This window comes from Myiozetetes cayanensis, unplaced genomic scaffold, assembly GCF_022539395.1.
Source record: "Myiozetetes cayanensis isolate MyiCay16 unplaced genomic scaffold, myiCay2020 scf2-11, whole genome shotgun sequence".
In the NCBI taxonomy this organism is placed as follows: Eukaryota; Metazoa; Chordata; class Aves; order Passeriformes; family Tyrannidae; genus Myiozetetes; species Myiozetetes cayanensis.
Genome location: NW_026087411.1, coordinates 91,483,461 through 91,501,747, shown reverse-complemented (window position 1 = coordinate 91,501,747; position 18,287 = coordinate 91,483,461). Strand labels below are relative to the sequence as shown.

At 39.8% G+C, this 18,287-nt stretch overlaps 1 protein-coding gene across 1 annotated transcript in view; it reads right to left on the bottom strand.

Moving 5' to 3' along the window:
• Positions 1-1,094: 1,094 nt before the first annotated feature.
• GCLC (glutamate-cysteine ligase catalytic subunit) overlaps positions 1,095-18,287 on the bottom strand; it is a 36,493-nt gene continuing 19,300 nt past the window's right edge. Inside the window, exons 5-16 of the mRNA XM_050315300.1 lie at positions 17,828-17,886; positions 17,600-17,736; positions 12,134-12,208; positions 11,114-11,230; positions 10,140-10,278; positions 9,505-9,617; positions 8,738-8,830; positions 7,899-8,003; positions 5,779-5,860; positions 5,579-5,682; positions 5,366-5,486; positions 1,095-2,803 (exon numbers count right to left, since the gene is read on the bottom strand). Of these exons, the coding sequence (XP_050171257.1) occupies positions 2,598-2,803; positions 5,366-5,486; positions 5,579-5,682; positions 5,779-5,860; positions 7,899-8,003; positions 8,738-8,830; positions 9,505-9,617; positions 10,140-10,278; positions 11,114-11,230; positions 12,134-12,208; positions 17,600-17,736; positions 17,828-17,886 (1,351 nt within the window). The 3' untranslated portion in view covers positions 1,095-2,597. The remainder of the gene's footprint in view (positions 2,804-5,365; positions 5,487-5,578; positions 5,683-5,778; positions 5,861-7,898; positions 8,004-8,737; positions 8,831-9,504; positions 9,618-10,139; positions 10,279-11,113; positions 11,231-12,133; positions 12,209-17,599; positions 17,737-17,827; positions 17,887-18,287) is intronic.

Genomic DNA, 18,287 nt, shown 5'->3' with positions numbered 1-18,287 from the left:
ATGGCTAAAATAATCCAGAAATAAGTACACTTGTATATAAGTACTCTGACTCTCTAGAGAAAACTGGCATCAGAGTACTGTTTATAGCATCAAGACCTCTGGAAATCACAACAGGATTTAGCTGAAAACTGAGTGGAAGGCATGAAACTATATTACTGGAGCTGAACTGGGGCCAACACATTACCAATCACAGGAAGTGCCATGACTGATGCACTCCTAAAGTATTTGGACAAGGAATCAATCACAGTTCACCTCAGCTACCTGATACTTCTTCCCCTCCCTTTTTACTCAGGTGACTGTCAGAAAGGTCATTAATCCCATGAAAGCACTTGATGACTGCAGGACCAAAAAATTCCAAATTCATAGCTCAAGGGAGTTTCTCATGTTCTCTGCAAAAGGTCAGCCAGAGCTTCAGGCCTGTCCTAGGGTTTGCTTCCCCACCTCAGAGTGGGTGCAGATACCACAGAGCCACCTACAAGGTGTATTCAAAACCAGTAGCACAATTTGCCTCCCCTGCCTGCAGCAACTCTGGTCTGCCCTCGTGAGAGCCCTCCCTATGCCACACTATAAAAAACAGGCTGGAGCACATATCTTAACTCTTCATGTCGTGAATGTAAACTGCTTAGATACTGCAACCATGTATGTTTCAACAAACAGCAGCAGCTCTGTGTTTGATGCCTCTCATCCCTTCTGAAAATATGCATACAAGAAGTCATGAGGGAAACTTCCAGCCACAACTTTTAGGGCATCATGACAAAATGTTCTCTCACAGGACACATAGAAACCAGAAGGGTAATTTAATATCAACTGAAAGGGAATAAGGACAGGTATTGATGCAGCACCAGCAGGAAAGCACTCTAACTATTTTTAGGGGTCTTCCAAGCACAGTGGCTCATGCTGTGCAATCAGCTAGATGCCACCTTGACAAAGGGCAAGGATTTCTCTGTTGCAGGGGTGGCAGATCATTTGCCATTAATCCTGAGAAGCTCCACAGTGAAGAAAGTGAGTCTGGATGAGTTGTACTTGCCAGGTATACAACTCCTCCTTTCTTGAATCTGAAAATGTGGGCTCAAGTCATGCAAGTGACTAACACATACTGCAAATTTTATTTTTATTTCCTTATTACAGAAACTAAATCAGTATATGCCTACATCTTAAGTAAAACAAATTCGCCACTGCAGAAAAACAGCATTCTTTTTATTCTCTAAAGAACACCTGTGAACACAGAACAGAGTCTAATTCAGTACATAAAAGTTTCTTCTTAGTGCACCTCTTCATTGCAGTTTCTCCATTAGTTCTTTTAAAAAAATCATTACACCCCAGGTATTTATATATGCTTGCACTGAGCTTTGCATCATCTACCCATAATGCAATTCACATCTAGAAGTCAGTTAAGAAGCTAAATCAAAAAGGCCCCTTAAGTTTGCTTTATTTACAGTTGCAATGGCTAAATTTTAAATACTTTACAGTCACTCCCAGCACCTGCTCCAAATTCAAAGGATTAGTGCATTCCAAAGTTTCTCTTTATAACTATTTTCTAGAGGGGATTAAGTTTGTCCAAAACTACAGCTATGTAGGTACCCTCAGCTGCCAATATAATGTACCTTTTAGGAAAACAACATGCTGACAAAAATATTTATAATAATGAATGACAAAACAGGAAACTCATCCTTTAGGAAGAATGGACATGAGTTCGGTTTTGTGCTGCAGTCACTGTCGACTGTGGGAACATCAGCAATGTGGGAGAAACAAGAATCAAGGAATGCTGAAGTCCAGAGTGGGTATCTCTGGTTTCTTTGTGAAAAGAGCTTTATGCTCAGATCTCATTTCCTCCTCTATTTCACCACATTTCCCATTACTACTTTTTTGTTAAATCATTGGGCAAATTTCTGAACTGTGATAACACACAGATTTATTTCAGAGAGGAAGAAAATAATGATGCATCTGCAGGCAGGCTGATTTGCATTATCTGAATAAAGGCAGATCTGTTCCTCTGAGTTTTACAGTTTAAAAGTAGACACAGGTCTTGTGGCAACTGAGAAACTGCTGTAAAGATTAACAATTAGGATGCACATGCATTTATCTGTTCTTACATACTTTCAAAACCCCAATGAAAGGAAGAAGTTTCTGTGATTCAGGTAGATCCACAAGAATTGTTTTTTCTTACACAATAAGGTAAATTGCTTAGCACATTCCAGGTTAAAAAAATTACAGTAAACATTCAGTAACTGGAATGCATATAATATACAAGTACCATTACATTTACAAAGCTGTTCAGGGCAATTTTTCTTTCTAGAATAAGCATAAAAAAGTTACAAGCTAATTCACAATAACTTTAGTTACAATGTTATTAAAATACATTGATGTTAATCATAAAAATATTTTACTATTTACATGTATATTGTATAAACCTTAGCAATAAGAATATGTCTATTTCAGGATGTCTTAAACGAATATTTAGGCAGATCAGCCCATTTTATAGTGCAGTAACCCTGTTTTGGTCTTCATACCATGAACTGTACCAGATTCACAGCATCTTTGCTAATGCTTTGCTAAAAGGCTTAAACATTTTTATTTATTTAAGAAGCATTCATTCATTACAAAGACTCAGTTTTGTTTCCACTTTGTTTCTTATTAAATCCCACCCCCAACAGTTCAGGACACTCTGCCTGGCCTTGTGCGATTTGGTTGCATTTCCAAATAAGGCTGTAATTCATTTCATCAGTTATCACGCTATCTTGCTTGTAGGCTGGATGCTGTGCGATAAATTCCCTCATCCATCGAGCAACTGTCATTAATTCTCCTGTGGGCAAGGGGAAGTCAAATGTCACAGTTTAGATATCTAATGTCCTAAATATATATGTATATTATATATAATACAATGTCCTAATATAATAATATCTATCTAATGTCCTAAACATTTCATTTAACAAAGAATCTGGCTGAGATGAACCAACAGACACCTCTACACAACTATATACTACAAAATAATTTTGTAGTTCATCCATCCAGGTTGGCTGCTAGTTTTTGATCTTTGCTTACTATTCTTTCTCCCTCTGGCAGCTTCTCTAGCAAAAAATAGGCAGGTTCCCAATTATACCAACTTCTGGTTTATACACACTGCCTCTGCTTCACTACACAGTTCTTGAGGTGGTCAGCAAGTGCCTAAGGCTCCTCAGCACTTCTGTACAGGGTCACTGAAGAGCACACACCACTTGCAGGAGAACTGACATTCCTACAAAGTAGCAGCTGGAGGCCAACTGGACACCAGTGTCCAGGCTGCTAAATCTTGCTCCTGAATGCAGCATATGCAGGCAAACCTTAACTACTACAAATTTAAGGTAACTGACAGCGGGATATTAAGACAGGCTGATGGGATGCTCGAAGAGCCTAGCAAAACTTTCATGGCTAGCTACTGGAACATCAGTTTCCTCATGAAAGTGGAAAGAGTCAAGGGCTTCTACCACAGAAGTCTTCAGTTTAAGAATATTATAAAAAGCAAGAGGAACCAAGTTAGAGAAAGCACGGAGGAACACACAAATAAAAAATAAAAAGCATCAAAGACTGTTTAAAAATATGCTAGCAGTGGTTTTTAACAGAGGTAAATGAACACAAATCATAAGAATTGCAAAAAATACAGGAAAGAAAAGCAGAATAATAAAGGTTATTAGAAATAAAAATGTCCTTCAAAAACCGGAAGTCATGTTTCAAAGAATGAAGCCAGAATTTACACTTCTATAGAAGAAGAAGGCAGAAAAAAAACAAGACACGAGAAATGTTTTTTACTGAAGACACTAAAAACTCACAGGAAAACTTTCTCATACCAACGAGAAGCAGGAGGCCTGCAAGAAAAGCAGTGGAGCCAGGAGATGAGCAGAGCGAGGCATAAAAAAAAGACACATTCCTGGACTGAAAGCCGTACAGGCTGTGTGTGCAGGAGGAGCCGGAGCAGTCAAGCGCACACCAACACAGACACCTAGTGGCCAGGCAGCCCAGGCACTCCCCATCCTTGTCACTGTGTAAACCTGCAGCACAGCCTGGGGCTCTCCAAGAACATACAGGGATAAGGTGCCACAGACTGACAGAAGGCGTGAGACAACTTCCAAGCAAGGAGAGACAAGACAAAGGGAATCGCAAGCTCAGAAGCAACTGAAGTCGTTCCAGAAGTACTGGAGAAGTCTGGACAGTTATGAATGTTGATGAGAATTGAGTAGAAAAACATGCTCCTACAACACAGGAACTAGAAGTCATATCATGGAATAACTGGGAGAGCATTTAAACTAAATACTCAAAACTACAGGAACTACTTTTTTAAGTGCATATAATAGAACTGTGGCATTTCTTATTGTACGACTTTATGGGAACCAAAAGCATAACTACTTCAAGAAGGGCAAGGCAAAGAGCATGGAAATCACATTTGTGAATGCTCATCAAGCACTGTGACTATTGCACCAGCGTCGGCCGAGAGAGCTCCCACACTGCAGGCAGCTGGGAGCCAGGAGAGGACACCAGGGCAAGGATTGCTTGATGCTGCTATCTCAGTATGTTCTCATTAATATTTGGTGGTGGTCAGCACCTTCTGCCTGCCTACCAAATCCGTGGTCTCATGGTGTGGTGGCAGTCACACACCACCTAGACAGAGACCAGGAGGGCAATAGCCAGCTGTGCTGCAAGGGAGGATGTAACTGAAGCTCAGACGGATGATATCAGGGCAAGGTTACAGCCACAGCAGCTAAGGTGTGTCAGTGTTTAACTCACAAGTGCTGTGTTCACCATTTGAGGAGAGAAATCAGAAAAATGGCCACTCTTTGTGAACATGACAAGCTAGACAGGCTGCAGATCAGAAATATTTGATTTAAGATTGAGAGTAAACTGGAATAATCTAAAGCTCACAACTGAGAAACATCATGGCACAAGAATGCAATATTTAAGTTTAAAATTGGGGGGAGGAAGTCTTGAATTACAAGACTAAAATTATCTAGTTAAATTTACTGCAAGGCAGGTGTTCAATGGATTTGCACAGAAAAAGTTAAAAAGCTGCTGAAGTCTGTGCTAAACACCCAGTTCTGAATTAAAGGTTAGCCTACATCTTTTACTCATTATACTGCTGCATTTTAAGAAAAATAAAGAGCCTTTATACCACCTGCCTTCAAAAACATTGCAACACTAATTTAAGTTCTAAAATGGATCACTAAACATTAATAATCAAAATTAAACAGGATCAGATTAAAGGCAGAGAACACACTCCAGTCCTATGCTTTCATGATTCAACACTTAAACCAGACAGCCACCACTGCCATCAGTTTTACCTAACTGAAAGTAGGAAAATGCCAGGAAAATCATTGTTCAAAAATGTCAAACATACCAGAGGCTCTCTTTTTTATTAGCTTCAGGTAGTTTAGGATGGTGCACCTTGTGTCCACATCCACTTCCATGTTTTCAAGATAGGAATTCAAAATTGGGATCAAACCAGGAAAGACTCCTTCCTGTGTAAGAGAACAGAATCAGCATAAAACACACTCAGTCTGGTTTCTGGAAGGGCAGAATAAAGTGTGTTCCAGGTAGAAGAGGCTGTGACCTTTCCATTGATAATTGTATCAATGCTCATCAAGGTGTACTCTTCTGTGTTGGCGCCTGTCCCATTCTGTGCAGAGCCACATCCATCCACAACAGCATTTCCTCCTTCATGGGTGACAAAGGGAAAGGAAGAAATGGTTAGAAGGGAACAGATGCACTTAACACTGACAGCAGTGTTTGTCAGGTTGCTTGTTGTGATACCTTTGCATATGTCTTTCCTGAAGTAAAACATTCCCTGTCGGACAGCATCTCTTTTCTGGGCCACTTTCATGTTTTCATCCACCTGGCAAAAGAAGTATTTCAGAGATGAGTGACATTTTAGAGCAGCAGGATATTCCCAAACTCTCAGATTTTGGTTTCCTAAGTTGAAACATCTACTATGTTTCTTATTATTTCATCACACAGGTCAAGCTGTGGAGATAAGTTTGATTTCATTCAGTGTCCAGTACAAACCCACAAAGAGATGATGTTTTGTGAAACTGGGTCTCCAGCAGAAAAGGTAATGGTTTCCTGTTAGGACATTCTATGCTAATTTAAGTTTGGATGAAAACACAGGAACATTTGTGATTATGTGGCAAACTGCTTTGCATATTCAAATACAATTCAAATGACTACAGAAGAAGAAAATTTCTATTTCCCTAGCCATAGTTTGCTTCTTTTATTAACAAAATCACTGCTGCCTTTAGAAGAGTTATCACTGTATTAAACAAAATTTCAGAAACAGCATTCAAGTAACTTTGTACGGGAATTGTATCTATTTCATTCCCAAACATCTGTTAGATATTTAAACTTAAGATTGCTAGTAAAAAAGTTCTAAATCGCAGACTTCTCTAAAGTTCTGCAAATGACAAAGTACACGTGCTCTGCAAATGACATAAGCATTACTCTGTCTTTCTGGACGGAAGATTTTGTCCAACTTATGTGGTTGGTATGTTCTCAGGGAATTAACATCGTACAGCTTTCAGACATCAGCTTTACCACATTGTCTTCAGAAGAAAGGATATGGATTTGCTGAATTCTTTGTCTGACCTTTAATTAAGGGCAATGCAAAATCTTTACATATTACCTTTCAAAGGTTTGTTTTCAGATGTTTATTTTTATTCATATTATGAAACTTATTTACACAACAGGCTGTTTTGAAAGTCTGAAAGAACTCCAGTCCCAGCTGATGAGCATTCAACCACATTCAGTCAGACAGCAAAGATTAGTGTGAGATTAGCCCCATAACTCCCTATTATTTTACTTGAAAGAGGCAGGCTTACCAATGGTTGTGCAATTCTATGTTGCATTACCTGCCAAATTACTTGGTGAGCTCAAGCAATTTTAAGCCTACCAGTCCCCTAGTTCTGTTTCAGGTTCTTTCAGCACCTGATCTCTTTTTCACTTTTAACTGGTAGTTAAAAGCTGCATTTTTTAGCTGGTATTAATAGCTGCATTATTTATGAAGTCTGAATTCCCTGACATCTCCTTTTGGAAGTCATACCAAATGTATGGTATCATTACTATAAATTTACAACTTCAGTGTTTTTCTCCATCTTAATTAGAAGACACTATGAAAAGCCACAGGATACTATAGCTATGCTGTAGCCAGCACCAGCAGGATTTTCCAGTATAGAGACCCTTTTTAAAGTTACCTATAACACTGCAGGAATATACATCTAAAAAGACATTTTCTGGTCAAGGGCCTCAGAAAGAGGACATGCAGGGACAGTTTCACACAAAACAGTTCAGCAATTGTGAGGACAAGATTAAGGCAAAAGCACATTTTGCATGGCTGATCTGTCTAAACACGAGTTACAGCTGTGACCAGAATCAGCAGTATTTGTTTCCACTCAAATACTGTGTAACACTAAGCATGCTGACTCCTCCTTTCCCCCTCCACCAGATATAAACAAAACAGAGAATAACAGCATGAGATACAGGCAACAGTGATGCTACAATAAGCACCTAAAGTTTTTATTTTGTCCTCCACGGGTTATTTCCCCCACCATGAAAAATGATGCAAACATGCCCTTTTCCCAGGCTCCAAACAGGCTTGTGACAATGGTATTTCTGGACATTTCTGCAGTAGTCAGACACTGCTAGGCACCACAGAAATTCCTACAGCATTTGTCCGTAAGTTGAATTCCATGAGACAGCAGTAAAATATTTGTTTAATACTGTAGAGTTGAAATCAATCCAAAGTACTATAGATGAAAAATGACTGAAAGATAAAATGACTGTTCTGTAAGTGCACAAATACTATTTCCTAGCTTGCAGGGGATAAAAATCAGACAAATACATTGCAATTATTTCTAATGGATCTGATCTTTCACACCTACCTTGGACAAAGGAATGAGAAAATCCAGTTTATATGACAGAATCACTCTGGTTAGCAATACCACAAACACAACATATGCAGAGTTTTCAAAGTCTGTTAACTGGACCTAGACATGAAAGAATTAGAGAGTCAATTACTTTACTGCAAACACATTTGTGCAAGTAGTCAAATATGGAGGACAGTTTAAAACATTTTGGCTCGAATGTTCACTTGTATTCACACATACTCTACTCACCGAGATGGTGACGCACACACGGGAATCATCAACAGTGGCTTGAAATGCACAATGCACACACAGGCTTCAACAAACTCAACCTTCAATCCGACACCAAAACACACTTGTGTTTTGAAAGACTATCTAAGAACCTGCACCTTCAGGCTCTCTGTCTAATTACAGATGTATAGTAGCTTTTAAATTTCCACTCTAAAGGGATTAAATTCAGAGAGCTCAGAAACTGACAGCTACAGAATTAAAGCACTTGTGAGAAACAAAACCATGACAGTAGAATTGTTCAATACCAGGAAATGTACTGGAAAAATACAGTCTCTAGAAGCTAAATGGGGCTTTGTTTACTGCTGCTTTAATACAAGCCTAATTCTTTTCCCCATCACCCCAAATCCATTAGCATGCGTTGCTGTGCTGCAGTGGATTCACCTGTCAGTTACATTCCCACAGTTCACGTCTGATTAAACACTGCTGTCCACTTCACTTGCATCTAGCAATTCAGAGGGGAGAAAACACAGCACAAGTAATAAGAGTCTGATACTGGATGGCATAATGCCTGGTACTTTTCCACTTAAAAGGAAATGTGCGCCTGTGCATACTGACATCTTTCTTACCTCCATAGGTCTGAATTCCACTCTCCATCCAATATCTGAATTGGGAGGTGGTGGCTTAAACCTCATTGTCTGCCAGTTTGTAGACTGAATATTCTGCAAAACACGTGAAATAATCTGTCACAATCAAGATACACATCATTCCATAATATAACCAGATTAAAATAAGCAGATAACTGGAGTCCTAATATTTTCCTTGGAACAGCTAATCAACTTAGAGAAGTGCTTCTAAAGTAAGTGGCATGACTTCATAAAAGCCTCACCACAAGTACCCATTCTAGGAGTAAATACCTACCTTATACTTTCTCATGCTATTTTGCTTGAGTATTATGTACAAGATACTAGGGTACTGGTATATAGCTGACTTTTTTTTTTATGAGGGCTTGACACATCCCAAACTAAAAATACCTAATATCACCATAGCTATTATCTCACAAAACTGTAAAAGAGAGACATTTCTACATAACTAAAATGCAAACCAATTTTTAGGAAGTCATAAAAACAGACAGTTCCCCTTAGCACATATACATAGCTATAATTTGGCTGTTCATATTTTATTTGGTTTAAAGTATAAGCTATCACCTTCTAAATAAAAGATAAAACAAAGAAATAATATGCTTATAACTGCAAAGTTGTGCTAAAGAACTAATTGAAGTGAAACTGCAATGAAAAAATTCCTAGTGACTACAGCCATCCTCCAGTTAAGCAGTACTATAAAGAATAAACAATTATATACATGAAAATATTTACTAAATTCCTCCAAATCAGACCTCAAAGTGGTCGGATTCATTTGCATCATCTAGATGTATTCTCTCCTCAAACAAAGTCAATGGGTCTCGAATGAACAAATGTGCAATATGTTGTGCCAAAAGGTGGTCAATACCTACAAAATGAAAATTCAAACAATTCACACATATCAAAACAGGCTCTAAGTAATTAATTTTTTTACAAGACTGAAAACATCCAACTCTGCAATGCTACCTTAAACCCACCACATCCTGTTCAAGTTTAAATGATGACTTCAGGAAGGAAGGAAATGATTAAAGAGAAAAAAAAAACAACACAAGTTCTTGTTTGGAAATGGCAGCTGAATATTGGTGTGGCTGCCTGTTTCTTCCTGTTTTCTGATGCACTCTGTGACATGTTTCCTAAAGCAGTTCTGCTCTCTCCATAAAGATAAAATATTAATTCCAGCTTGAGAAACTCAGTTGATCCATTAGGGACAGTTTCTGTTACAAATGAATCCATTTTAGAAAACTCTCAAGACCACGCTACACAGATACTTCCTGAGTAGGAGTCACTCTGAGGGCTGCACAACGATTGTAACAAACAAGAACAAAACCAAAATATCCCCACACACTGCAAACATAATTCTTAACCTGCTCATAATGAAGCAAGCACTTACCTTCCTTTATTAGGTGCTCGTAGATATCTTTGTCTATTGTCAAATCAATGTCATTGTATTTCTCACCACATTCAGATAGATAACTGTCTATGGAATCATATCTGGATTTACTGATTCTATAATGGTTGTTCTTCAGTGGCTATATAATTTAAGAATACAATATTTTAACAGCTTGTTAACAATGTTACCTAAGTTTTGCTCACTAATGACACTTACGTGAGAATTATTATCCTGTTTAAAAAAGCCCTATAGCCTCAATTAAAATTATTTAAAAAGCACAAGTCTTAAATAGAAAGCAGTCCTGGAATTACGACTATTTTGTTTGTGGACGTATGTATCTGAGCAAGAACCCAATCATCACACATTGACTAGAAGACATCCACTAGCAGTGGAAACCTCTTCCTGATGTAATATACCATTACCCCAAGTACCTGGAAAGCATTATTACGACTATTGCAACACATACCAACACAGTTTCATTATGTGCACATTGTTAGAGACCCTTTTAAAATGGGTAGTTCAATAATTATTTCAAGTAGATTTTTAAAACTATTTATTTTACGCAATTTTGTAAGCACCTTGAATGCAAATTCCTGCTTAGAGAAACTCTGTAGGTTCAAGTTCTGACATCTGTCTCTCTTCACACAGTTCTAGTTTATATTACTTGGCAGCACCTGCTATTTAATCCAGAACAATTTTTGCCTTTTGGGCTCAAGCACAAACTGAGAAGTTTCATCACAGGGGGCCCTTTTCAGCAAGCTGTGGAGGACTGAGATTCCATACCTAATTAAAATATATATTTGCTAAGACAAACTGTACAACCAAGGTGTTTACACCATCTCTCCTATATTTACAAAAAACCCCGTCACATTCCCTCTCTAAGGATTCTGATGAGCACAAGCAGAATTTGATGCTAAAGGAGATTTAGTTTTTGCCTGAAAATACCCAGACATCTACTTCCTAACATTGCTCACCTCTAGCCCTCTCTCTTCTCGTGTTCGATCATCTACAGATGCAGAGATTACTCCCCAGCGACAGTCAATATCAGACACGTAGCCTCTGTAGAATGGAGATGCAGCACTCAATGCCATCTAAAATAAAACAGTCTCATATGAAAACAAAGGACAGGCCAAGGAACCAAAAGCAAAATACAGCCCCACTAGAAAGGGAAACATGCTGGTCCAGAAGTAACTCAAGTATACTTCAGTGTAATGTACAGCCAAAGCCTGTATAACCAAAAATCTCTCAACTGCTACCTCCAGAAAATGCTTAGATGGAGGGCTGCGTTACTGAAGTGGCACTTGACACTCTCCAAATGTATTTACCTCTACAGATCAGCATTTAAGGAACACAAAAATGATACAGACAGAAGCAATTTTGTGACAAATCAGCAAGTATTCTGTTTGCACACTTTGAAACTTCACAAGTTCACCTGGCAGGCATTTTATTTTGTTTAGTTTTGTTTGGCCAAGCACCTTAGCAACACAGCTGGAACATACCTCACTCAGGGCAGGATCTTCTCACCATCCAGACCAGAGAGATACTTTATTTCTGTAACACCTGCTATAAACATCTGTTTATGACCACATGCTTACAAAAGGGACAGCTTTAAACAACTTAAGCTGAAATCCTCTGTAACACCAGAGCAGAGTTGAAAAATTAAAAATTGTTTTCAGGAGTGAGCTTGCCTTGTTTCCAAGAAAAACTGCCTCAAAGGTATTTTTAGAATTACTCAACAGGAGTCTCGTGCATGTGGGAGTGAGGGCAGAGGAGAAGAAACAGATACAAGGACCAGGAAAGAACAGGTATGATCTGTTCTGTGGTGTCATTTGCACATTAAATAGATAACACAATTCATGTGACAACCTAGAAATAGTCTGACACTTCTCCCAGAGTACCAAATTTGTGAGCTTGTAATTTAAATTTTATTTTTTTTACATGTAGTGGCTTCTGCCACTAAGGAAGAGTTCATCTGACACATGTCCATTACTTACCACAATGGGACAAATTGTGGCTAGCTGATCATAGAGATACCTTGCTTCAGAAATGCTGCAAGCCTGGAATGTTACCTGTTGGAAGAAGTACAGTTGCTATCACCATTTCTATAATCATACCACAAACACAGTCTTCCTAAATTTAAAAATCAATTATATAATGAAATGATTTAAATACCAAAAATTATAGGCTTTTTCGTTTGGTTGGTTGGTTTTGGGTGGGTATTTTGTGTGGATCCCTCTCCTACATCTTGGACACATTTTTGCCCCACCTATCAATAGCATTTATACAAGCTTTTTTCCATGCTGTTTCCATGTTCATTAAAAGATTTCAGACCATAATGCTTCCATGGTGAGGCTAAATATACAAACAGTTGCCAGAATCAAAGAAAACTAAGTTAACATCTACAATGCACATGGGTTAGTAATGCACCTTCAGGAAATAAGCCAGGAACCTACTTACTTATAACAACAGCCAGGCTTTACTGTAGATCTAACATTTGTTTTATGTGACGCTAATCCTGTTTTAAAGAACATTTCAAGACACCTTTGATCCTGCAAAACTGCGAAAAAATAAATATCTGTGTGTCTACTGTAACTTAAAAAAAAGTCCAGCTTTGCATGTATTAGTGGTCAGAACACAACAAAAGATGGAAAAGAAATGTTACTTGCAGAAGCCATTAGTACTGGGGAAGTCCTACCACATATAGGCCACTGGAAAACATAACTGCTTTGTAACCTTTTTGTGAAATTTGCTGAGAGCAGCATCAAACACAAGACATATTTCTAGTAGCAGACCCTACCCTCTAGAGCTCTCAAACCAACACTTTATGCATTTTAAAAATGTAGAGTGATCAATCACCTCAAAAGTCTCTTCATCTTAGCAGTTTACACATTCACATATCAGATGATAACTCAGTTGGGAGTGTACCCCTGTACCACTACCATAACATTATACTTCACTTCAGCTCTAGATCACCATCCCTGCTTGTCCTGAAGAATGCCACCTGAACACAGACTTTCCTATTCCACAGATAATAATTAAAAAGTTCCACAAAACATAAATGTTCTTCTCAGCCTGCCACTGAAAACCAATACAACTTCAAGTTAAGACTTAACAAAAACAACACAGCAAATCCCTCTAAAACCCGAGTTCACTGGTGCCTCAGTGGTGGGTTTTTTGGGGGGGTGGTGGGGTGTTGGCAACGGTGGTGTAGGAGGAATATGGGATTTGTTTCTATTTGTTTTGTCTTTTTAAATCTGCAGCCAACATTCACTAAAACATCCTAAGTTAAAAAATGGTTGTGTTGTAGAAAATGTATTTCTTCTGCGTCGATCCTTCAAGTGGCTATGAGAAAAAATCCCAAGCAAACAAAACCCCACACTTTAAAAGGACAAGATATTTAATTCTCTTGCAGAGAAGCAGCTAAGTACGATTTCTGATCACTGACTTGGGACATTCAGCATTAGGGAGCTAGCCTTGCAGTGGAGGTGGGTTGACACCTATACTCTCTCCCCAGACACTGATATTTGCCTCCCCTTCCCTTTTATGTTTGATCCAAACCACAATAAATATGAGATTCAACATGGTTTCTAGACAAACATCCCATTACAGAGAAAAATGGTACGGTTGTCTTCTCCAGAGGAGGGCTATAGGCACTGCAGGGGCAGCACCTCTCACCCCACTGCCAGGGCAGGCTGTCCCAGCTGAGCTCAGCAGGACATTATTTTTAACCCCGGAAATACATCAAAGTTGTAGCTTGGTGCACAGTAAGAAAAAAAGGGACAAACCAAAAAACAAACCAACAAAACCACCCCCAAAACACAAGCGGAAGTACGCATACTGCAAACTACCTAATAAAAAATAGGTGGGGAAAACATGTTTTCTTCTAGTCAGTTATCAGGAATTATCAGTTGATCCAGAAGCAGCTGCCAGCCTTGTTTTCATCCTCCCTTTGATAATAACAGGACTACCAAATTTGAATTTGGCCAATTATTTCAAGAATGGGGACTAGTTAAATAGTATTCCTTAAACAGGAATTTGCTAATTTTTTTTGAAGTTCATACAATGACTGAACGATAAAGCTGGATTTCTTTTTTTGGTCTGAAATAAGAGAGAGATGGTACAAAATATGCCACACCAAACTTAATACCTTGTAAAACCACACAGTATTCTGTACACTTACTTCCCTAACTTGCTCTTACTGACAAGAAACCATACTTAGCAGCTGTCAGTAACTTCTATTTATTCAGCTTTTGTAGTTTTTCAATCTTAAACAGAAGTGCTTTTTATGGGATTATTTCTGCCACTGCTATGAAAGAAGAGGAGCCAGGAGAATTTCCTCTAATCCCATATAGACTTAACACTAGCCTCTTCCTAGCTCTGTTTCCAAGATGGTGGTGGTGATACATTTTGTCAATAGGCAAATATACTGCAACTACTTAAGGCATCAGCCAGCCCCCAGCATGAGACTACTATGACAGAGAAACATTTAAAACAAACACAAATTGGAAAGATTAAAGTGCTCCCAATATTCAGCATCTGGATTTAAAGGGAAGATACTGTAAGACAGGAGTAACTCAGGCCAATAAGAAAACAGACCAAGAATGTCTCCTAGCACACAGTAACAGAAGACAGCTATCCAAGTGGATTTGATAGGTTCATGGTACAAGCAGTGAGAAGACAACTCCTTATCAGATAGATAAAATATTCAAGAATGAGAAACTTTATACAGGAGTTCATGATGTTTGTAAATAAAATAAAATCATACAAAAGCAGAAAGCTACTTATTTTTAAAAATATTCCTATGACCTCTTCCCACTCCCTCCTTTGCTGTTCTAAGAATATGGAAGAGGAAAAATACCCAAAATGAATAACCAAAAACCCCCTCACATTCCTACAAGACAGCTCAGTTTCCATCTTCACAGTGTCCTGTGGTCACGCCTGAAAGATGACCAGAATGGAAGATGATCTTTGACACTTGGAAAGTGCTGGAGTTCTAGGAGCAGGTGCTTGATCAAATGTGGTTTGACCAGTTTAAGAAACCCTTCCAGCAAGTCACCCAACCACATCTGAATATCAGCAAGACATAAACATAACGCAAACAAATAAACCAGATGTGTTGGATTGACCCTGGCTGGATGCCAGGTGCCCATCAAAGCCACTCTGCCTCCTCAGCTGGACAGGGAAGAAAAAACATAAAAGGCTCATGGATAGATATAAGGACAAGGAGAGATCACAGAATCAACTAGCTTGGAAAATACTTGAGATCATTGAGTCCAGCCCATGACTGAGCGCCACCAAGTCAACTAGACCATGACTGCCATGTCTAGTCTTTCCTTAAACACTTCCAGGGACAATGATTCCACCACCTTGCTGGGCAGCCCATTCCAGTGTCTAATCACCTCACCTGTAAAGAAGTTTTTCCCAAAACTTCCCCTGGGCGAAGTGTAAGACTTGTCCTGTCACTACTTGCCTGGGAGAAGAGGCTGACCCCCACCTGGCTACAACCTCCTCTCAGGTAGTTGTAGAGAGCGTTAAGGCCTCCCCTGAGCCTCCTCTTCTCCAGGATAAACATCCCTCAGCCTCTCCTCATAGAACATGTGCTCCAGACCCTTCACCAGCTTCACTGCCCTTCTCTGGACACGCTCCAAGACCTCAGTGTCCTTACTGAATTGAGGGGCCCAGAACTGAACAAAGTACTTGAGATGTGGCCTCACCAGTGCTGAGTACATGGGAAGAATCACTGTCCTGGTCCTGATGGTGACACTATTCCTGATACAGGCCAGGATGTCATTGGCCTTCTTGGCCACCTGGGCACACTGCTGGCTCATGTTCAGCTGCTGTCAGCCAGCACACCAAAGTCCCTTTCTGTTGGGCAGCTTTCCAGACTCTGGCCCCAGCCTGTAGCTGCCTGGGGTTTTTGTGGCCACAGTTCAGGACCCGATACTTGGTTATGTTGAACCTCATGCCATTGTCTCAGCCCATCCATCCAGCCTGTCCAGGTCCCTCTGCAGGCCTTCCTACCCTCCAGCAGATCAACACTCTGACCCAACTCAGAGAGGTGAGATTCACCAGTTACTATCACAGGCAAAACAGGCTTAGCTTGGGGAAATTAAATGAATTACTAGTCAAATCAGAGTAGCATAATGAGAAATAAAAACTAAAACACCCACCCCTCCCTTCTTCCCAGGCTCAGCTTCACTCCCAAATTCTCTACCTTCTCCTGTCTCAGCAGTGCAGGGGGACAGGGAATGGGAGCGGGGGTCAGTTCATCACATGTTGTCTCTGCTGCTCCCTCCTCAGGTGGAGGACTTCTCACACTTTTCCCCTGCTCCATTATGGGGTGCTTCCCATGAGACAGTCCTCCATAAACTGCTCCAACAGGAGTCCTTGTCCTGGCTTCAGCTGGGACAGGTAATTTTGTTCTTAATGGCTGGTACAGTGCTTTGTTTTGGATTGTATGAGAATAATGCTGATAACACAATGATGTTTTAGTTGTTGCTGAGCAGGCTTACTCTAAATCAAGGACTTCTCAGTTTCCCATGCTCTTGTCAGTGAGCAGGTGCAAAGAAAGCCAGGAGGGAGCACAGCCAGGACCCCAACTGGCCACAGGGATATCCCATATCATATGACATCATGCTTAGTACATAAACTGGGGGGAGTTAGTTGGGAGGGGCCAATTGCTGCTCAGGGAGTGGCTGAGCATTTGGCAGCAGGTTGTGAGCAACTGTACCACTGAGCATCACTTTTCTCTTGAGTTTTACTCCCCCCCCTCTCATTTTCATTACTATTACAACTATATTCTAGTTTATTTCAATTATTAAGCTGTTCTTATCCCAACCCCTGAGTTTCACCTTTTTCTGACTCTCCTCACACAACCAGGGGTGGGGGTGTACATGTGTATGAGGGAGCAACTATATCGTATTCATTTGCTGGGTGGGTTTAAACCATGACAGCCCTTCCCATGGCCTACCCTTCTTGAACTGCTCCATAGGGTGCAGTCCTTCAGGAACTGACTGCTCCAGCATGGGTGCTGCATGGGGTGACAGCTCCTGCTAGGAACCTGTTCCACTGCAGGCTTTCCACAGGCCTCCTTCTAATGTATTATCCCAGAGGTGCTACCCTGTTACTGATGGGCTCGGCCTTGGTTAGTGCTGTGTCTGCCTTGGACCCAGCTGGCTCTCTTGGACCCGGGTGAAGCTTCCAGCCACTTCTCACAACAGCCATCCCTTCAGCCCCTCTGTGACCAAAACCTGGCCAGACAAACCCAATATACCCAGATTTTAAAACTAGATTATCAGACATAACATTACATTTGTTCTTCCATCTCCCCTTTTGCCACATGGATGGAAAACACATCAGTTGAATTAAGAAAGAGAAAGTAGACATAAGGCAAGTCTTAAAAAGGGAAGCATTTAGGGGAAAAAATATGGAGTAACATCTTGAAAGCAGATGCACTTTACCTGGAGACAACAGTTTCCCATTCCAAAACCCATAGCATCCATGTATATATAGTCTGGCTTAGCTGCCTTTGCTGCTTCTCCATCATCATTAGGAAATGTTTCAATAAATGGTGATGGCGTGTTCTTATCTTTAAATACTGTGTGGAAAATACAGGTAACTCAATAATTCAGAGCATGAGACTGAACAATTATTCTGAAAAAGCAAAAAGAAAGATTGCATTTACTCACTTGGTACATTTATCACAACCTTCTCTCCTCTTCGGTGTCGAATGTTTCTGGTCAGTGTACTACAATAAAAAAAAGTTTGTTGAATTATCTGAAGTTTTCTCTTTATGTAAATATTTTTGCAGCGAATTTGTCAACAATTCTGAATGTCAGCAAATTCAGAATGTCAACTTTCTATTTATTTTGAGAATTTTCCTTCAGGATGGTTCTTTTCCTCGTTTAAGGTAGACAACACTGATTTTTTTATCCTGTGAAGTCAGTCTTATTTTGATAGACGTCACAGTACTGAGCTGATAAAATGAAGTAAAAGGCTACAGACCTGAAGAATAAAAGGGCAAGTTAAATGGTGTGCTTAGTTGTTAAATAGAATGATTTTCATTCTCCGAAGTTTCACCTTACAGTGAAAACCCCTCTCAGTCTATAGAAGTACAACATGATCGATTTCAGAGTAACCAGGGCAAGT